The following is a 23,321-nucleotide window of genomic DNA, read 5'->3' on the forward strand; positions in this document are numbered from 1 at the left end:
CACCTGCGCAAGAAACCACTCAGCCTAGCATGTCAGTCGTGTTTTATTGGCCATCAAGTCAAACAAGCCATTATCTGCTATCAACATGCACTGCCAGGAAGGTCTGGAACCATTTTAGAAAGATTTCTCAGGGAAGTGTCCAGAGAACAGTTCAAGCATGAGGAAAGTTGTGGCAGCTTGCTGTGTGTGGAAACAGGTACTTGCAAAGTCATCCTTGGCATGCAGGTCAAGAGGCAGTGTGGTATAAAAATCCCCCATCTTTACTTTAGAGGCTTTTATCCCTGCAGCAAAATCAGCCAGAAACATGCCAGGAATTCTTCTGCATTTATTCCAACTAAAGCTACATTAAGACTTCATTTAAATACCCTTCAATTAAAGCAAAAGCTGACAAGTCGAGCTCTGTACTAAAGCCTTGAAAAGATAAAAAATCTCACGTCTATAAAAATGTGGCAGGGGCATGCCACATACCAAAGGGCATCACCTCAGGAGGAAAGAGGGCAGTCAGTTCGTCCGCCATGTTCAGAATCGTGTTACTGCAGTGCAGCACCCAAGGTGTTATAGATACAGACACGGTAGACCTGTAATTTGCCCGGCTGTCAGACTGCATGGTGGTAAATTACAGTATTCAGCAAGGATTATGGTCTTCAGCTCATCCAAAGTGAGGCTCAACATGCAGCCTCACAGACGACAACTCATACATGAATATGGACATAAATCAGCTTGTCTGTGTAAGCCAATTCCAAGAGAGGGGGAGGTAAGCTAATTAAATATGTCGTGCTTGCTCTTTAAGCCAGGCAACAAGGCTCAGAGACGATCAATACTGAAAACTCTAAGAAGAGAGGACAGAGAGGGTTTTCATTATGTTTTGGTAGCATGAGGCATTTGCCGAATGTGCTCTTTGGTTTAATGTTGGGCAATTTAGTCTCAAGCCAAATGCGTGTTAGAATCGGTCTTAAACTTCTTTCAAGTATCAAATAAAGACTTTTTAATTTCCAGCTCAAAGAGTGCCTTAAAGCTTCAGTACTGAAGATATTCTTGGCATCTAATCTCTCATAAAACTTTTATTTCATAGTTAAGATTCAAATTCATCTGTCGCATTCGCACTAACGCACATCCAAACGTCTAAATGATGCCGCAAAATGTCATTTACTGGGGAGTCAGTAAGCAGAGCCATCTTTGTCTCTCTTCAGGGAGCATTCCACAGCCCAGAAGAAATAAACCATCCTCGCTGCTTTACGACTGTGTTTGTGTTGTCAGGCGGCCAGAAGATCTCGTGGTGAGGTCTCACATTCGACCAAATAGAAAGTATACAAAAAAACACACATTCAGGGAAATGTTAAGGGTTTTGTTGACCTTTGGTTTTTTTTGCAGAGGAACGACCATAACCTGTGTCAGATTCACGCACAAGCCTCCGGACAAAGAGCCGCTCATAGAGGTGGAGGAGGGCGCATACTTTACACAGGGCTGCTCTTTTCATTTGTGATCACTGGTGGTAAATCAGGTCTGTCTCTTGGCGGGGTGGGTAAAGAAAGCTCCTTTCACTGCGGGGCAGAGTGGAGGTGGAAGATGTGGTTCGAGTCCTTGCCAGGGTGGGCTACCCTCTCTCCAAATACAGGAAACAAAAACACAGACCCACCCCAGAGTCACATAATCTCCTGAAAGGAGCTGTGGAATTTATAATGACTTATCTATATACTGTGGGCTAAGGAAGAAGATCTGCTCGTTAATTTTGGGCTAAAAAAAACTTAGGCAAATGTGTCACTCTAGGAAGGAAATGAGTAAAGCCTCCATCAAATGCCTCACAGGATGAGTGTCTTCTTAAAGTGGCCACATGCTCCTGTAACATTCCTCAGACTGAGCCAGGAATATAACCGTCTTAATTACAGCTGTGATTCATAACTAACGGGGGCTTTTATGTGTGGTTTTTGTGTGTGGCTATTTTCCAAGTTCCTTGCTGGCACAACCCCGCACCGCCTGCCAAGTGCCCCCTGTGACCAACTGGAAGAACTAAGAGTAAAATCGGGAAAAGAATGAAAATAATCATGTATTTTATGATGGTGGAAATCAATCTAATTGAAGTTGCTGTAACAGTGCAGAGCAGGAATGTGGTTGTTTAAGGGGAGCTATTATCTTTCACGGCTCCAGTGGCACACTGATACTATATTATTATAACTACTGGCACTGCAGTTGACAAATACATGCCTTCTCCATCTTTCCTCATCCCTCGCTCATGTTGGCTTTTTCTCTCAAAATCCTAAGTATAGCCTGCACGAGGGCTTGCTTTGTGTTTCCTTTAAACTGGGCTGTATCATTGTCATCTACTTCCTCCTTCATTCGCAGATTATTCATGACATGCTGCCACACAGGAGGAGAGAGTTGAGTGGCAATATCTCAGATCTTGTTACATGTGAATTTTACCTCTATGTGTTTCTGTTCCGATAGCTTCTAAAGTAAGAGAGATCAGGGAGATTTGTTACGAGATTAAGAATCTCATCAAGTCTTTTAACTCTGCTTTTAGGTATTTATGTAGCTAACTGTGCGTGAGCTATCTGACAAATGTTGTTTTTGATTTTAATAAATAATCATTAGGAAATGAGAGAGGGAGAGGGAGAGATGAGGAAAAATGTCCCCTGCCAGAGATTTGGTTCCGTCAATGTCGATCTTTGAGGTCTAGTTAAAGTTAAACACTTTTAACTTTGACAAATTAATTAAAAGCAAAATCAGTTCAGTGAGAGAATCTAAATGGTTCTGATTTGCTAAGGGGATTTAAAGCTGAATTCAGATTCAATAAAACAATGTCAATCCAAACCCCTACATCTCTATATCGACATATTTCGGGCACTTCTGCCACAGTGATGTAATCAGAGTGCAGTAGCTGTGGCCTTACATGACTTATTAGATGAATGAGGTTGAGTTTGTATCTGTATCTGCACGTATTCGAAGCTGCTCTGGGTAAAAGCATCAGTTAAAAGGTGTGAAATATCAAATACACAGACGTGCTTACTGAAGCATAAGGAATACCCTTTTGCTAATAATAATAATATCACAGAAATATTCATGAATATCTGCTGAAGCTCATAGCCGTACTCCATGCAGAACTCCCTGGTAGGCTCAGAGAACGCCTTCACATACTTACTACTTGAGTAACAGTGACTTTGACAAGCGTGCACCATAAACAATATTGGGCAGATGGTAGCCATTACAGTTCAGTGATGCCTCCACACGATAAAAAGATCACACACTAGGCTGGATCAAACGCCACGAGGGGATTAGGAGAAAAAATTATTCTGTAATTATTTTAATGAGGCCATGAGTGAAGTGAATTTTTGGAGAAACAATGCAAAAAACAATAAGGAGCGTCTTCAAAACAACCACAAATACATACAATTTCATTTTTCTAATATATCAAAGTTGCATTTTCGTGTCAGCACAAAAAGTTCAGCGCAATTTTGAGAAATCATCACATTTATCACTTTGCCTGAGTGAGAAAATGATGAGAGTCTGGGGTATGAAGAAAAAAAAAAACATGTCTGAGAGGCTGTTTCTATTTAAAAGCCCAACCCCCTGTCTCCCACCTCCACCCCGCCCTCTCGTTCCCCTTTCCCTTGCTCTCTCCCTTCTGCCGGAGGCCTTGTTAAATTGGCACAGATTCTGCCCGACTCCCAACCAAAATCGCTGCCTAAGTGTTTCCACTCCGCTACCCCTATCATGGCCTTACAGTAGCACAGCACACAGCAGAGGCAAGCTTCTCTCCATAGGGCTGCTGTCACTTGGGACATAAAGAAACGGCGCTGACTTCAGTTTTAAGTACGACTGTGCGCTTCAGACTGATTTTTCTAGTCCATTTCAAAGATAATACACGTAGACCGAGGCTTAATCAAAACCGAGTGATCGTATAATGTGAGTCAGCCAGAGGGATACTGGATACTGGATAGAAAAAAATCTTGTACTCCTCCTCACACAAACAGAACAGTCTTTGTTTGCTAGGCTTTAGCCGAGCGGATGTGAGTGAGGCATTCTGCTGCACTAGTCAGAATGCCTCCTTCTTCCTGCTCGGTCTCAGAGGTGTTGAAAACTTCCCAAAGCACATTCCTCTCTGAGACAGACACAAGGAATAACAGTTGAGCAAGTAAAGAGGAATTCAGAGTTTTGCTCCTGGGGAAAAAGTCATCTCTTTTTAGGAAAAAAAACATTCCAGCTGATGCAGATAGTATGTGTCAGACTCCAGTGGATTAAACACAAATCAAAGAAAACTGAAAGTCTTTGGTTTATACTTCAAAAGGCTCTTATATTCTGTCAGAAATCTTAAAAGGCATCGGTGCAGACTACTGGTGCACCAACTTTTCTGCAAAATGACCTTCTGGTTAAAGGTCAGTCCTCAAACTTTATCGACACTATACTCACACAACCACAAAGTTCCCATCACCGCAGACCAGAGTATACTGGGAAACCCACACAACCTCCACCGCAGACGAAATAGGCCGCTCGTATAAAATAGGAGTTGGCTTTGCACTGAGCATGAAAGTGGAGTCTTTTGGCAGGTCACTGCCATCCCTGACTTGTAAACAATATGGAGGGTATTTTTAGGGGACACTTGGCCTCAATTTGATACTCTAAAGTCCTTTGGTCTATTTTAGGTCCAGTGCTGCATGAATAAGAAGTATTCGCACTGCTGTATTCATAATAAGGCGCACAAGCTAATGGAGGACGAGGTAAGTGGGTGAATGTGTTTGTGACTACATCCGTGTATGTGTGAGGAAAAGAAAAGCCAGTCTAGCAGAAGAATTTCCAGTGTTGAACTAAAAGTGGAAGACTGAATCTAGACAAAACAAAGAAGCTGCTAAAAGCAGAGGAGAAAGGCCAAGGCTCACTGTAGGTCTGTGGGAGCATCTCCATGCACAAACTCAATAGGATCCAATGAAACGCTGACATAATGAAAGCTTTAAATCTGGAACAGCATGTTCTAGGAAAAAAAAAAGGAAAAACAAAATCACATATGCCCTTCACTCCTCTTGGACGGGGGGCATCACATCTGATGTGTCAGTTTGCTCTGTTCCTCTGTTCAAAAGAAGTCTCGTTTTTCAAAACCGATCATTGGGCAATTGGAATAAAAGCTTTACAAAAGCTTGGCCACCCTCAAAGAAGCAGTAAAAAGGCAAAGAGATGAGAGCCTGTCCAAAAAAGAAAAGAACGAAAAGAAGGAAGATAACTGCTGTTTATCAGATTGTTCCAAGATGAAATTCTCTTCAAACCGTATCAAAAACAAAGAGAACAGACAGCTCATCAGCCAGCAACATAAGAGGAGAGAAGGCAAGTCGGCAATCACACAACTCCCTGAGATACTCTGAAGGAAGTTACAGATAAAAAATTCCCATTAGCGTTTACATCCGTGGTATATACGGCTATATATTCCCCTGGTGATTCACTGTCAACTTTATGTGCAACTGCAAATAAAATCAGACGATTTAAATCTATCGAGCAGAGACAGACACACACACTTATGCAGGGTAAACCAGAAAATACGATTTAATGCAAATTGCTGCTGAAAGGAAATCAAATAGAAAACTTCCTCTCCATCTGTGGGCTCAAAGTTTTGGAAAATGCTGTGTGGAAGCTTTCTACTACACTGTGATACCAATCCACAATCTAATCTACCACGGGCACCTACACAGAAGCTTTGATGTTAGAGGAAAGTGTGGGTGGACATGTCTTTGTGATTATGAAGTGGGCAGCTTGCATCACAGTTGGTTTGTTGAATTAGATGCACGACGCCCACAAAAGACTCAAAGTGAGTTCTGGTGTCCTAAAACCAGACTCCCCTTCCTCTCTCGCTGCCACTGTCAACACCGATCAGATCTACACGCTAAACTACACTTACAACAGTCTGACGCCTACACTTAAGATTTCACTTAATCCCCAACACTGCACCCAATCATTTACAACCTACTTTCAAACTACATTGTTGAGTTAAGGTGTAAATAACACATGGCAATCATTCTAATGAAAGGGGCTCTGATAACGGTCACACTGAGCTGCATCATGAAATTACACCAAATCAATACAAAAATGACATTTTAAAAGAAAACTTGAGTCTCCAAAGCCCTGTTGGTGACCTCTTCGATCCACGTGGCTTTTTACGACTAAAGTAGTTTGAATTGACTGACTGACGCTGACTTCCTTACAGCTGCATTTACTTCAAGCTATAAATATTGTTGAGTGTCTAACTATTTAAGCCCAGACGTAGGAAACTGTGTAAAAATACAGCATAAGATTAAACTCAAACCATATTTTGGAATAATTTATGCCATTCTGCTGTTACATTAGGGCTGACAGGATAAATTCACCGACATATTAAAATTCAGGCATTATCTACTCACCCCCATGCTGATGGAGCTCCACAGCAAAACAGCGTTGCAGCATTCTCCTAAACAACTGAAGTAGCCAGGGACTTTAAAGGCTCCATATGCCTTGCCTAGCATAACCTAATCTCTGGCAGCACCGATATCCTAAACTGATTAGAAAAGATGTTATTTACACCCTTTTTTAAGCCAAAATCTTCAATGTGGCTGCTACGCTAAAAGAAATGGCACGCAGCCCGTCTGAAGCTGTTGCATGAGTTCAACCGTGCGTCAAGGGTGTAAATAACGTCTTTTCAATTTGGGATGTCGGGGCTTCTTTTTTCAGGTGTTTTTTAATGTTTTTTAAAAAAGTCCCCAGTCACTTCAGTTTTTTAGGAGAGTGCTGCTGTTTTGCTGTGAAACTCCGGAAATGTTTTGTTTTGTTGTTTTGTTCCATCAGCATGGGGGTGGGTAGATAGTGACTAATAATGAATTTTCATTTCTGGATGCACTTATCCTTTCATATTATAAAACAATTCTGTAAATTCTGTTCTCTAAATTGTTACATTTTGATGGTTTGAAAACATGTTTATGAGAAAAGGAAATCACAGCATTGCAAACAATATTCATAATTGTAATAAGATGTAAGAATTCATATAAGTGGATAAGTTTACGTATTCATCATCCAACTATTAATCAATAGATGTGTATCGTTTCGAATCATTCATATTATACATTTTAGTGCTGCAACAAATGATTATCGATTCATAAGGTGATGCTTTTCTTGATTAATTGTTCTGTCAATAAAGTTGTGAAAAAGGCCCAAAATAGTAGTTTCCCAGAATCTAAGAAGGTGTCTTCAAATTCCTTGTTATGATCTGACAGATCAAATGATTCTCAGGTTACAATGACTGAAAATGAAGAAAATCACAAATCCTGATTTTGGAGAACCTGACACCACAGAATGTTTGACATGTTGTATCAAAAAAAATGCTGGAATTATGAACTGATTATCAAAATACTTGCTGATTATATGTGTATTATATTCTCAACATGTTTTGTGAGAGTTCAACAGACAATAGAGAGTCACAGACAAATGTTAATTGTAGAAAACACAGTTATGCATAGGCACTATGAATCATGCTATGCTTGGACATAGTATGAGTGTCAGCAGGTGCATTATTGGCTTTTTTTCCCCTTTAAACTAACACTTGTTTAAAGCCAGCTTCTCTAAAACAAGCCTACGCACCTTACCATCTCACTTGTAGCATACCTGCAGAACATCATGGATTTCTTCTGAATATACGGGAGAGACTCAATTCACCACCCACTTAAGGTTAAATGCTGTCAAACATGTTGTCGGTGCTGAATATCTGCAGGTTTTGCCTGTCAAAATGTCCGTGAGTGTTTAAAGATGATGCCATTTGAATTTTGTACATTACACATCATCTTAAAATATCCCTACTGTCTATAATCCACTGCATGACAGAGACAAATCACAACAAGGTCATACCTGTATCAAAAAGGTTTCTGATTGGCTGCCTGTTGAGCTACTTTACACAACATAGCAGTTTCCTTACTTCTATAAACTTTGCATCATCCCTACATGATGACACACAAGAAGAGCAACGCCACTGAGAAATCAAAACAAAGACCTGTCACGATGACACATACTTATTAGTTATCTGTAAAGTAACACTGGAAATGTTTAAAATTACAATTTACGCCCCAGAATTGAATATGATATTACAAACCTTTGGGACATTGTACTACACTGATATGGACAGTGCATATTATGCATTGAAAGAAGGACAAACAACATGTAGCTCATTCAGCCTTGAACCTGCCTGCGTCTCCTGAGTTTGGAGCAGCTCAGAAACGATCGCTTAGACTGCTGGGATATTACGTAATGGCTTAAGAGGCGAGCCGAGGGCTTGAGAAGCTCCCACACTCAGTGGTTTTGGAAAGGTAGAGAGGGTACACACAGCAGCGCGAGTCTGCGGAGGAAGCTTCCTCCCACACAGTCAGGTTCTTGATTAATGTTTGCCAGCTCATCACCACAGAGCAGGCTGCTAGGCTGACAGGGAGATAATAGCAGCTGGTATGGTACCGTGTCATAGGAAATCAAGGAAGCGCTGCAACTCATACAGAGGTCTGCCATGGTGACCTTAATCTCTTTGGGCATGCAGTGATGTTAGAAAGCCCTTTGCATCTGTACTATTCAAAAAGCCGTGGCAGAAAAGGAAGCGCTGCAGGCTTTGTTTGTATCTGCAATTTCAGGTGAAATGTATCACATTTACACAGACAAACAGCTGACACTGAGCGGAATCAAGCATGAAGCAGCACTGACAGGTGCAGAGACTGTCTCATCTATCAAACTGTCTCTTAATATCAGCTCATTCAAGTCATGATTAAGGTATCATGATTATTTTGACAGTGATGCCTCATAGGCAACCTTAAAGTTTCAACAAAGTCACACATGTCTTACTCTGTATCTCACCTACACACCAGTACCAGGTACAAGAATGGCAAGAAAAGTGTTTTTGTAGGTATTCTTAATGGTATTTTAGAGTTTGTAATTTCCTGGAAAATTATTAAAAAGAAATGTTGCCAACTCATCCTCAGCACTCGGGGGCGTGTAGTAAGTTTTCATCCGGTAAATGTCTCTTAATTATTATGACACTGCCATTGATGTATAAAAGAAGGATGCCGCCAGAGTGGCGTGTTTCTGGGAGCCGGATCTCAAGGATTATTGTACAAAAACACTTATTTATGACATGAAACTGAATCATATTTTATGGAGAGAATATTCTGCAGTTTTCCCTCTAATGTCTGATGAATTTGAACAATGTAATTCAATAGAAGAGCTGGACTGTTTACCTGTGAACAGTTTGGTGATGGCCTTGTTCTGTCGTCGAGCAGAGCAGATGAGGAGCAGCCAGGGAGGCAGGAACTCGTGATGACTGGCCAGGAGTTCAGCGATGGTCCTGGGGGAGCCGGGGGAGGACCTCTGCTCCCCCTCGCCCAGCTGACAGCCTTCATCAATGGAGTCCACCAGCAGGAAGAGAGACTGCTGAGGAGGCTTAACACTCAGCAGAGGCAATAGGACACATCTGGGGACAGAAGGAAGAGAGAAAGAAAATGTTATCATGTTTTCAGTGGTTGACTATAAAGATTTTAGTTTTTGATATACAAACATTTCTGAAACACAGCACGTCTGTCTGAAAGCTGAATATAAATCGGTCTGGTTGGGATAATTCCCAAATGGACAGTAAAGGATCATTTTTTCAGAGTAGAACTTTCATGGCGAGCAGTAAACTGCAGTCAGAGTACAGTATAATTTCTCATCAAAATTGGCAAATAATCATTTTCCTTGTAGGAAGTGCACTTAGGAGAAAGTATTAGTCTGCCTGAGTTACTGTGTTTTTGAGGAAATGTTTGCTGCTATTACATTGTCATGTTATTTTGTATACAAACACAAACTGCAATCTGAGTGCATTACATATTCAACAAATTTTACTTGGACTATCTGTCCAAACCATTAGTCGCACCAACTAACAGTTTTTCTTTCTCCAAGCTGATCTACAGAAAACCTGCATGACTGCAAACAGTCTTCGCCAGCTTCAGGTGGGAATGACAGGCAAGAGACATTGATGAAAGTTTGAATGAATGTTTTGAGTTTGTGCCACAATAAACTATGAATAAAATGGGTTTGTTGTCCTCTTTTAGCCCCATTAAAATCAATTCTAAGATAATTACATTTAGCTTTGGTTTTTTGTCCTTTCTGACACTAAATTGAATATCTTTGAGTTGTGGACAACAGACATTTGAGGACTCCATGTTTGGACTTTGTGAGACACTGATTTTCTGATATTTTATGAACCAATCAAATAATCAACAGGTTATTGACAATGAAAATAATTATTAGTTGCAGCCCTAATAAGTTGACACCTTCAAAGTGACGTTTCAGTTATCTCAATGATGACCTGTGTGTGGACCATCAAACAATGGAACAGTGTTTTCTGACTGTTTGAATAAACTGCCAGGTATTTAAAATGTAAAAAACAAAACAAACGAGCGCATACTTATGCCACAGCCCAACAGTCCCCTTAAATTCAATCAAGCTTAATCCAAAAATCAAATAAAACATATTTATTCACATTTTATCATGTTGTAAACCATTTCACACTGTGAAATGGTCTTGTTAATTTGTTTGATTTAATATATCAAAATCAATTAAAATTCAATCTGAGGCCCGTTTTTAATAGAATAGTAGTGAATTAGTGTTGATTCGGTATCAGACATGACTGTAAATGTGAGTCAGACATCAATGCAGATTCAATACTTCTGCTTGAAAACAGTTCACTGTAAATTCAAACATATTTTTCTATCTAGCAACACAACACACATATAGTCACCATGAACAAGACAGTGACTTTCTTGGGGCGTTTCATCCTCAGTTTATCGGTCTCAATTGGTCGAAAGCGTAGGCGTTTAAATATGTCTTCATCCAACCCCAGTTGCATCCATTAACGGGCCCAGCGCGGATGATTTGAGCTCACGGAAACGTCTCAAGCTGATCGAGTCATTTATAATTCACTGGGCTTTTTTGTTCCGGCAAAAAAACTTTCCCTGGGGCTAAATGTTCAGCCTTGAGATGATAATAAAGACGTGGAGGGAAATGTTTTCAGCAGCTATCATGACATATAAACATGCAAGTCAAACTTATCTTCCTGCAAAATAGATACTCATGTTGAATATGAACACCCATTAAAATCAGCCCCGTGGCATCCACTGACGTGGCAAGTTCATTTGGTTAGCATTTTGTGAGTTAGCATCATATTAACACAAAAACATTTTTAATGCTACATTAACGTTTTGTCAATGCCAAATTGCAAGCCAGACATGGAATCTACTTGCTCCAGTTCAGCTTCAACTATAAACACTCGCTGAAGTGAGATAGCCAACAAATGCATTTTTCCCTCTGTGGAGTTGTGTTTGTGCTGGCATGATATCGGTTCCACTGTGACTGCCACCAACAGCATGAAGCAGCCATAAGACCTCCGTTTGGGAAAATGTCATTTCCCAAGACTCATAAAATTACTTCCAGCTCAACCGGCTGCGATAAAGGATCTGAGGATTTCATATTAGTGGCATTTTAATCTGGGTCTAGGTTAATTAAACATTTAAAAAGGGGGTGAACGAATCAATTAATTGACATGAAAACTTGATTCACGAGTGGAGACGGCTTCAGGGTGTCTGAGGGTAGCTGTTGTGTAGATAAAAATCGGTCACCTTCCACATGATGGGACTAACACTATTCCATAATGTAACTGACATTGGTTGTAAGCTTCGTCATAAAACACTAAAATTCTGTTTTAATGAGACTTCCTCTGGATGCTCAACAGCCTGTCACTAAGCCCGTGGCTCCAAAGCCATTCCCTTAAAGCATCTACAATTTTAGCCCAAGTTCATTATCCTTAAACACATGGGAGCAGAGATGGCTGGGGTGAAGGTCTGTGAGTATTCAGCCCAACGTAGGCCATTTTTTACAATGACTTCTCCTTGGATACTGTGCAAGTGTACGTATTGACACAGATTTCATGTTTGACAAAACTTCACAAAATAAGGTCATGTAATATCAGACAGGTCTGATGACATTTAATGCCATTTATTAGTTGCAATTTGTTTGAAATATTTAAAATGTTCGTAATGAGGACAGAGTAAAAATATGTGTAAATGTCTTGCAAAACTACACTGGAATGTTAAGGTTTGTACTGACCATCTGTACTTCATAACACTGCTTTACTTAACACTTATTACAAGTCCATTTTCAAGTCACACTACAGGCAGCACTGCAAATTAAAACCATCAACTATCTGAAACAAATTTCCAAAATAGTTGCCATTCTGGGTTGCCATTAGAGCTGCAGCCAGAGATTATTTTCATTTATTAGGCTGTTGGTTATGTTTTGTATTAACTGTCATTATTTTTAGTGTAGAGAAAATGTCTTATCACAAGTTTCCATAGCCCAAAGCAATGTCTGTAATTTGCAAGGTTTTGTCCAACTGAACAGTCCAAAACCCTGAAAATAATCACTTTGTATTGAGACTAGCAACATATCCTCACATATTAGAAACTGGATTTTTCAAGCAAAAATTCATAAACATTTGCTGGTTCCAGCTTCATACATTTAAGGGTTTTACCGCTTTTCTTTGTTATTTATGACAGTGAATGAAGAATCTGTGGGTTTTGGACTGCTAGTAGGACAAAAACAGCAATTTAAAGATTTCACTTTGGGCTCTAGGAAATTGTGATGAGCCTTTTACTAGGGCTACAATGATTATTTTCATTATCGATTAATCTGCCCATTATTTTAACGGAATTTTAATCAATAAAATGTCAAAGATTTTGGAAAAATGCTCCCAATAATTTCCCAGTGCCCAAAGGGATGTCTTCAAATTGCATTTTTTGTCCAACCAAAAGCCCAAAACCCAAAGACTCTTCATTTAAGATCATGAATAAATCACATTTAAGAAGCTGGAAGCAGCAAATGTTTGACATATCTGCTTGAAAAATGACTTAAATGATTAATCGATTATCAAACTTGTTGGCAAGTAAGCTTCTTTTGATCAACTCATCGATTAATCAACTTATCATTGCAGCAATACATTTTACACAATTTTTTTGACACTTTATAGACTCAACAGTTATTTGATTAATCATTAAAATGTTGTTGTCCAAGATTAAATCCCCCAAAATGTAGCTTCCCCTCAAGTGACCACTGAACAGTTAGAAATGTTTTGGCAAAGCTTCAACAAACTTAAGCTTCTATTCAGAACTTTTTACATGCAGTTTGAACCCTCAACAGGACAGAAATCGGTACAAACGGTCTCCAACCTGTCCGCTTTGTCGTGATGTTGCTCAGCCTTTCAGAAACACAGTCAATCACCCCTTCTGATGACTGCAGCTCACAGAGAACCTGCAGCGCCATCTGGGAGCCTTGCCAAAAGGAATGTCCATCCACAGGGGTGACTGTGTGTGAATGGTTGTGTCTGAGGCCATGTTGCCTACTGAGACAATCAAATCCACAGTGACAGCAAGTGGGCAAAACAAAGAGTCATTCTTCTCTCACAATCCAGCTACTTTCGGCCTGTCAAAGAGTCAAAAGACGAGGACTGCAGACAAAGAAAACTCCATGGGACGCTGGAGAGAAATAAGCTCAGGAAAAGCTGATTTAGTTTGCCACACAAACCTGATGCATACCTGAGCCAGAAAATTAAAAGTATTTCAGCCCACACACCGCGGTCTTCGACATTTGTAGCAACGATTTTGGTTCTCGCTCAAGTCCTCAACATATGCCCAAGTTGATGCCAATTGCTGTTTAAGACTGAAAACAAGGGAGAAGAAGGGGGATGTGAAATGCATCTAATGCACCCACCATCTGTCGTGTTGTGTTCGCGACAGCAGCGGCCATCGCCCCCACCACAATGTGCAAAGTGAAGCTTTCAGTGTGACGTTTAGTGAAGATGTCTGTGCCGACAGGGCAGCACCGGGCACCCAGCCAACGCCTTACAAATTTACACAGCTCATTTTATAGAGCGGGCGTAGAGCCTGAAATACATGCCACATACCCAAACACTCACACACATAAACACTGACCAGGATTCAGGCAAAAGCTTAAGAAAACAGAGGGTGAAATAAACTATCCATGTCCGGCCTTGACACTGCTCTATTAATGGAAAAAAAAGGCCAACTGGTGAGTCTAGCCCTCAGCTTCAGACAGATCACCACGCAGAGCAATACTGACAAAGCTTTCTGCCATGATCAGTGCAAAACCAGAGAGGCCTTTTCATTAGAAGAACCCCCATCTCTTCATTTAGTATCGAGTCAATTTGGAGGAAGCCTGCTCAGCGTCTTTGCAAAGTCAGGAGAGCTTAGTGCCACAGAGCTGAACGACAACAGCTGACTCATGCACAGGCTCATCCAAAGTGCAATAGACAACTATATTGCAGATTCTCCTCTCGCACTTTCTTATACGATTCGTACATTATGCATTACGTTAGTGCAATCATGTTGTTCAAAGCAATCACACTGATGAGGACAATAAGAGCGAATGGCGGTGAGAGCAAAGAACAGAACAGCTGAACAGCTAGGCTCAGACACTAACTGTATTCTTACTGTTTCGTTGGCCATATGCTCCAATTTCCTCCTCAATCTGTTATCATTTCACTCCAGTTTTATCTGATTGGACATAAACTCCAAATCTAAGCCTTCATTACAGGTTTTGTTCACTGGGAATGCGTTGAATAAAGCTTGTTTTTGAAAGCTTTTAACAAATCAAAGGTTCGATGCAGAGTGGTTACAGTGGAGCAGAACAGCAGTTATATAAGCTGCGGACAGACGTATTTACATTAATTTGCACTGAGAGCCTTTCATTAGATAGATAACTCTCTGAGGATGTCAACCTTGCAGCAGTAAATTAGTTATTTTTCCAAAATACAGAAATGGCCATTAAAGTAATTTCTTCAAAACGACTGAGTAGAGAATTGGGCGACGTTTTTATAAAATCCTCATTAAGCTTAAATAACCGCATCGTGTCTCAGCACAAATTGTCTTAAACCATGACATTTTTGTTTATTAAAAGCACATTCCTCCTGATGTGAAGCCAATCTGGCCACATTTCATTCAGCGAGTGAGTTGTTGGTTCCAGCTTGGAATGTGAAGCCCCAATTCTGGTGAATTTCTCTTGAACATTTCATCTCTTCTGTTTTCAGCACGACTATGAGGAATGAATCCAGGGATGGCCATGTCAGCCTCTCGGTCAGTTCAATATCTCAACAAGTAAATTCAATTTCAAAAGGATGGGTTGCCACGGAATTGTGTACAGACTTTCAGGGTTCATAAATTCAAGAACTTTTCAATCACTTTCAAGTTAATTAAAGAGGCCTTTATCATCAGATCCAAATTGTTATTCTAAATGCATTTGAGAAAAATATAGTTTACAGAATTCATTCATACCCACAGCAATGAATTCATATTGTCACTTTTGTCATTTTAACCAGCTGTTCATCTTTACTTCGATTGTATGTTTTAATCATGATTATCTAAGGTTCGCTACTGTCAACGCCAAGAGACAAAAAAATATACATCATGACAGGATTGTTTCATTTCAAATATTAATATTAACTTTTGGTTTACATCAGTGATTGTGTAGATGAAACACCAGATGATATTGAAAATCAATCACTTTTCCATGTGTTCATTCAAATTCATAATCACATTTATGATCCCTAGAGGAAAAACTGTGGTGATCCCCTGACTGTTAACCTAGCGCCATGATCAGGTCAAAAATTGGATTTGTCCAATACTTTGGTTTATGACTAAAAACCTGCATACCCATGAGCCTCAGCTGTACCTACACGTCTCAAAAGCACCTCATAAATATTAGGATGCAACATACTAACACAATGAGATTTCTGAACATTAACCATCAGTAATGTGGATATAATGACTAAGTGGTTAAAGGTCAGTATTACAACAAGTAGAGCAGTCTGCTAAGTTTAGAAAATGACATCACTTTACTGTAATGCAGACTTTAAAACCATGAAAATACAACACTTATGACATCACAATATAATGATATCCAAAATCTAAGATGATATAAAGTCTCATACCATGATAACGATGCCCAGCCCTACTTCATAAAAATATGACTTCCTTAAAAAAAAGAAAAACCCTAGTATCATTTTGGCACCAGTAGACGCCCAGCCTTACTCTCTCAAAGCTGAAACTCTATAGCACGTTCCATGCAAGGCCACACCTCATCAGCCATGTCAAAGCAGGTGTTTTCCACAAACTGCCAAAGGATGACCTCATGTAATAAAGTTACACATCAGCAAAAAACTCCAATCACTTAGGAATGGTCCTGTAAGTGTTTAAAAAGTGCTTGTTTCTGCCGTTCTTTAAACATGCTGGACAATGTGAGAATCTGATCTCAGCTTAATGGATTTGCACAATCAATTCTGTGCTGGATCCTAAGCAGACAAATGCCTCCAGCTGTCTGAGAAACAATGTCCTGCAGACTGCTCGGTTGGGGGGGATGAGGAGCGCGTGAGAGCCAAATCTGGGTGACTTGCACACCAAAACAACTGTTTTCTTTTATAAACAAGGCAACAATGGTTCCCCATAATCAACCCATGCTAATTTTGTTAAAATGATAAAGTGATATCTACTGATCTTTGTGATGAAGTCTTGTGACAGTTTTGATTCCAAAAAGCTCTGTCATGGGACCGATCACACACAATGATCACATTGTTTTTGTGAATGTGAGGTCTGCATCTGATCCACCCTTTAATTACGTCACACCAGACTGTTGTTGTTAAGAGGTATGACTCTCTCTTGACTATTTTGTTAACAGGTTGTAAAAATTTAAAGACTTAAAATACTAAATACTAATTAAAAACATTCAAATTCAGTCCCTTCTGTCATCTAACAAACTTCTTTAACCCGATAATGAAGCCTATTAATGATTTGCAAAAGTGTAAACATACTCCACACTTCTTTTCGGCCCAGCACACATACCTCAGATAACTATTCCAAATCCCCCAAGCGCTTCCCAACCCAGACGAGGTGTGCATTCCTGGCCAGCTATCCAATACTGTCAAAGGAATCTGAAATTTCATCCTTCTCATCCCCTCCCTCTTCTCCCCGTTGACACTCCTGCCTCAGTTTGCCTCCAAAACACTCTCCGCTCTCCTCCTGCTGCTTATCCTCACACAAGGAAACACAAGTATCTGTCCACATGTGCAAAAGCCTCAATAAGTGAATACAAACGGTTCACATGGATTTCAACACTGAACGAATGCCAGCCGAGACAGGTATGCAGCTTTACCTCGATTCAACAGATCTGTGGTTACAAACAGCAGCGGTGTGAGCCATCTGGCACAGTTAAGATGAACATCTAGTGCTGAAATGACAAGTCGATCATCAGAAAACAATCTTTGATATTTGACTAAAAGCCCAGAAAACATATTTGCTTCATCAGCTTCTTACTATGAGCGACAAGATCCAACATACACAAAGATTCTGCCAAAGTTTGGATATTTCACAGCAGAGATTTATGCATTTCTGTGTCTGTCCTTGTATTTTCTCACTGGTTTAGAAGTGGGCGGATTCAGTTGGAAGAAGGGGGTTGTCACATAGTTACGCCCGCCAATCAGAGTGTAGCAACATTTGAATCAAAATATGATGACAGCTGTGGGGTTGTTTGCTTATGTTGCCAAACCACTTGTCACTCGGCTGTGATCAAACCACACCTACACAGTCTTTATGAGGCGGATTAGCTGGATTTTAAGGTATTGAACTCTTCATAAACAACATCTAAAGATGTTTTTCAGAGCTTCAGCTTAAACTGTTGTTTATTTAGTAATGAATATTCAATGTTATAGAGAAGTTGTTAAAGTTATATAGTTACAGATATGTATTATTTCCAGGGTCTTTAGCCTGAAATTTGGAAATGTATCAAGCAAAATTGCCAAACAAATATGGGTTCTAGTTTCTCGAAAGTTTTAATTTGCTGCCTTCTTTGGTTTTGCATCATTGTGAATTGAATACTTTCCAGTTTTGGACTATAGATCAGAGCAGATAAGGAACAAGACTTAACCTTGGGATCTAGAAACATATGAGAGATATTTTTCACAATAATTATGTTATCGACCAATCGTACATTACATTACGACTGATCAATTAATATATACAGTATGACCTCGATTATTTTTGCTGACCATGACACTGCCGTTGTGTTTACACGCATGTTAACAAAGGTATTAGAGCTTCGACAGTTAACTGATTAATCAATTGGTTTGCAACTATCAAATTAATCACCAACTATTTTGATAATGACAGCTACTTGAGCATTTCTCTAATTCCAGCTTAAAATATGAATAATTTCTGGTTTACCCATATGGAAAGTTGAATATCATTGGATTGTGGACAAAATAAGATGTTTGTAGTCATCATCTTAGGCTTTGAGAAACACTGACCGACATTTTTCCTCTTTTGCTGAAATTTTGTAGACCAAACAACTTACAGTTACTCGAGAAAATGATAGACAGATTTTTATCAGCGTTAGTCACCAACATTTCAGCGAAAATTATGAAAAAAAGACTTCAGCTCAAACTCAAACTCATCTTATTGTTTTGGCTGTGTGGTTTCATTTATGTTTTATTTATATGGGATTTATAAATATTTTCCTCACATTCCAGTTTCAGTGTCTGAATATTAAGAATAACAGAATTAATGCTCTCTGAAAGGATATCCCTGGAATATGGTGTAATATGACTTAAAATGACAGTGATATCATTGATCACAATTATTTCTACAATAAGAGACAATACATTGTCCAACAAAAAGTAGTTTTGTTGAATGATATACTGTCTACCACTGTATATACAAGTCTACGACAGATTAACTGTTCAATCAGAAAGCTCCAAATTCAAGTTAAAGCCCTCCTTTTCCTTCATGAATGAGTTTAAACTTGCTTCAACTCTTCCTCTACAAACCCATTATACAAGTTTGAGCACCATCATATATGAGCTTTATTTGAGTGGGATGATAATATGAATGAGTTATGTGTGCCCACACAAGCACGTAGGCACATCCACAGACACACAAACACAAAGAAACCCACGCACAAACACACACACACACACACACACACACACACACACACACACACACACACACGCACACCATCCGCCAGTGGTGTGGAGACAGAGGCTGGCCTCAAATTGCTGAGTCATCATTGCAGCCGCACCAGTGCTGCTGTTTCTCCTCATCTGCTCGACTGGAGTTGATGCGTCACACTGGGAGCCTTTTTTTTGGTTTAAAACGTGGCCCTAATCTGCAGCGAGTTTTCCACAGCCGTGCACCACATGAAAGGCAGGGGGCCGCTTTCATTTAGCATCCCTTAACCCCAATAAGCGGGGCCGCCCAATGTGCAACAGTCAAAAAGTCAACACAAAAGGAAAAAAAAGCCACAAAGCTCCCTCTTCGACTTCATAAAAAATGTCTCGGTTGGTTTTACTTGAATTCGAAATGTGCCACAAGTTGAGATGTGTTCAAATCAGACAGAGCGAGGCTACAGACACGTTATTTGAGGAAATTTAGGTAACCATTTAATCACAAGACATCTTTACAAACATCTTCACATTTATTTAAATCTCTCGGTTTGCACCTCACAATTTCCTACATTTCCGGGAGGCAATAACAGGGATTCACTTGTCATAATCTACTAAAAACAGTTTGCCTTGAGCCGGTAATACCATGCTGTCTTGTAAAATAACAACTTAAAAAAGCCAAACAATATGTTAACTGGAGGCCACCAGACTAGATCCAATCATGCCTCTTTTTTGATTCATTTCACTAGTTATATGAACAGCTCTTTGGATCAAACAAAGAGGCGCAACGATTTACAAAGAAATGTTTGAAGAAGCTGCCAGAAAATCATCATTTTTAACAGTCTAACAGAAAAATCTCTAAACTGCTGCATCAATTGCTTCCGTGGACACGCTGTGAGAATGAAACACTGCCAAGAAACTTCAAGTCTTGTTCAGAAATTTAAGCCACGGTCATACATCATTTCTGAAGTCGGTGCCCTTTACAAAGAAATAGAAACTCGTCTGGCTACTATTCAAGCCGAACTCGTGCTCGATGGAGAGCAGCCCAACAACAGATCCACATAAGGTCACACCTAAACTAAAAGGCAGCTTTGTCCCATCAGCAGAAAAAAAACCTGTTGCCTTTAGTTTGACCCACATGGCTGGGTTAACTCCACCTATTTGAAGCCTGCTCTTTTGTCTAGAAAGTGAGGCATGTTGGATGGCAGCAAGCTGACTGGTTGTTTAAAACTCACAAATTCATTCAAACCGGAGGACTCCAGTCAAAACATGGCAGTGGCCTTTGATAAGGCTAAGACAGACACCGAAGAGACAGAGGAATGTGCTTTGGCTCCACTACAAATAAAACCCTTGATGACACACTGCAGCTCAAGTGTCAAACCCTTCAGATACTAATGGAAATGAATTTGACCCAACCAGGCAGTCCATGTGCCACAAGTCTCAAGTTTATTGTCTAAACAAGGCAGGAAGTTGTACTGGTAAACTTGAAGCAGAGGAAAATCAAACTGAAAAGGTGAAGCTGCCTTTTATCTGGAGGACTGTGGATCACGACCTTAGCTGGCAGGCTCCTGTTCTGCTAGCGCATAACATTACATTTAGTAATACACAAGATAAAAATGCATTCTAGCAAAGCTGGGTGATATGGTTTAAATTAATCTAACACTGTTAAATCTGACAAGTTGATCTTACTTAAAAAAAACTGGCTGACTTGAAAAAGGTAGGTAAATAAGAATATCAATCTTAGGTTTCCTTTATATCTTCTTTTTAGTTTAATTCAAATGTATTTAGTTAATTTTGTGAAGTTGTTACAACATGGCAAGTGAAAGCAACTGTGTGTATTAAGGATAGTTTTATCTAACATATTAAAAGGTGCAACTAACGATTATTGTCATTGAGTCATTGATAAATATGTTTTTCATTTAACCAATTAAAAAACAAAATGTGCATCACAGGTTCCTTTTGGCCACATCTTCATGTGTCACGTTTAATCAAAGAAACAGTCAACAACCATTGTGTAACACAACAACATCAATCACTAAGTATGTTTTAAACCATACTCATATTCACTTGGACAATAGAAATGTATAAAGCACTAAAATATGATTACAGTACTACAACTACTACTACTACAACCAGTGAGTATCTAACTGCATAATAAACCATATTTACAGTCTTCAGGTCATTGTGCTTTGTGCCTAAGCTGCCAGTAAGGACTCAGAGCTCAGTAATATTTCTAGGAATTGGAATCTAGGAAAAGGTGGTTGGATGACATGAAGAGGAGCTTAGGTCCCACAATAACTCCCAGACTACACATGTTAGGTTTGTCTAAGGTTGATTTTGATCGTTTTAGACTAAACTTATGAATTTTAAAAGGGGAGTTTAGTATTCTGAACCAGAATTGTATGCCTATAAAGGAGCGTGGACATTTTGAGAGAATATAGGTCAACAGAAAGCAGTTAAGAAACTGTTTTGCTGGTGACTAATCAACAATTTCTCTGGTGGGCGATGCTGCGCTTGAGAAAATTTTGACTCATGACCTCAGTATTTCTGAGATTCTACCTCCAGCCCTGCTTGTGCCTCACTTGAGTTTTTCCATTTTATACATTATTTTATTTCTGCTTCACTACACTTCAGAGAGATATATCATACATTTTACTCCAACACATTCATCTGACAGCTACTTTGCAGATTCTGATTTCTGGAGACAAATTGTATAATACGATTCAATGTGACAGATATAGATTTAACTAAACAACAGCATATAACATACTAACAACCAGCTCTACTTTTACCTGCTACAACATTGCAGTGAAAACACATTCATTTTAAAGAGTACTTTTACTTTCAATACTTCATTACATTTTGATGATAATACTTCTGTGCTGGTAGAAGAAGTACTCAGATCTTTAAGTTGATAAAAGTAGAAATACTATAGTCTCAAAATGCTCTGCTACAACTAAAAGTATAGTAGAAATACCAGCAAAATGTACTTGGAGTATCAAAATACTCATTATGCAGAATGGCTCCTTTCAAAGTGTAATATTAGACAGTAAATGTAACAACATTTTTTCATGTTGTAGATTGTCAATGTGGAGCCAATGTCAGATACTTTATATACTACTGGGTTAGATCAGTAGTACAGTACTGCATTATATCATAGAAGTATTTCAAGAGATTTTAAGTTAAAAGTAATAGTAACAACAAGTGTCAAACATAGTAAAGTAAAAAGTACAACATTTCCATCTGTATCGTAGTGTAGCAGAAGTATAAAGTAGCAGACAATGGAAGTACTCCAGTAAAGTACAAGTATGTCAAAAATGTACTTGGGAATACCTGAATATATTTACTTAATCACTCGCTTTAGCTCAAAAAATTATGAAAGTAGAGACTTCACTTCAGCGGTATTTCAGCTTTTACTTAAGTGAAGAATCTTAACACTTTTTTCACTATTGAATACGACAACTACTTCTATTACTCAACTCTAGATTATATAGTTGTACATGTGACAAAGAGATTAAAACAAACAACTGAGGTAGTAAAAAATGATAAAATGTGGTAAAAAAAAAGTACATAAAATATGTGATGCAGATTTACTGATAGAAAACGACAAAACACAACTTTAAATAGCTGGTTGTCTGGTTGTCGGTGGTTGCAGATGTACAGATGGGAGAGCAGCGATCAGGCTGCACACAGTGGACGTAAACCCGTGTCTGAACCAGTTTCAATGTATTAACACAAGACTGGTGATTACTATCAACAAACAGACCTGTTTGTCTTTGACCAGGCTAAAGAATTTGACAGGGCCTCTTGCATTCACTCACTAGCTAACATTTGAAATCACAGCTGGAGGGGAATTGTGGAGGGTGGGGGTCAAAAGCTCCCCAAAAATCTGTGTTAAACAAGACGCTTAACCAACAGAAACTTGTATAACTTTAATTGAGTAAAGTCAAGGCCTAAATCTGTTCAATCAAAGCAAAGTATGCTCCCCTCTGTGAATTTTTATCCCCGATGTAAATTAGTGGTCATAATGTTGGACTAATAGTAAAGTTTTACACCCTCCCATTTCTCTCTGTTTTTATTATTTCTTTACATCACTGCCAGACACAGCCGACAGTCTCGGCTTGCTGAAACCAGATAGCATCTCGAACAGCAGGGGAGCCGCTCAGATTATTTGTGTACAACGGTGTTTGAAACACTTCTACACCCGAGATGACGATAAGGCATTCACCGAAGTGCTTATTTGGCTCACAAACAAAGACAGGCGGCGGTGATAAGCCTTGTGTCTTTGTCGTCCGCAAATTTA

The 23,321-nt window shown here is 39.4% G+C and overlaps 1 protein-coding gene across 2 annotated transcripts in view; it reads right to left on the reverse strand.

Moving 5' to 3' along the window:
- The window catches only part of ankrd50 (ankyrin repeat domain 50), a 40,695-nt gene that overhangs the window by 12,199 nt on the left and 5,175 nt on the right, over positions 1-23,321 (reverse strand). For both annotated transcript variants that reach the window (XM_084352258.1, XM_084352257.1), the window contains exon 3: positions 9,219-9,451. In XM_084352258.1, coding sequence (XP_084208384.1) covers positions 9,219-9,451 — 233 coding nt within the window. The remainder of the gene's footprint in view (positions 1-9,218; positions 9,452-23,321) is intronic.

This window comes from Pagrus pagrus (genome assembly GCF_965226575.1).
Source record: "Pagrus pagrus genome assembly, chromosome: 5".
Classification (NCBI taxonomy): Eukaryota; Metazoa; Chordata; class Actinopteri; order Spariformes; family Sparidae; genus Pagrus; species Pagrus pagrus.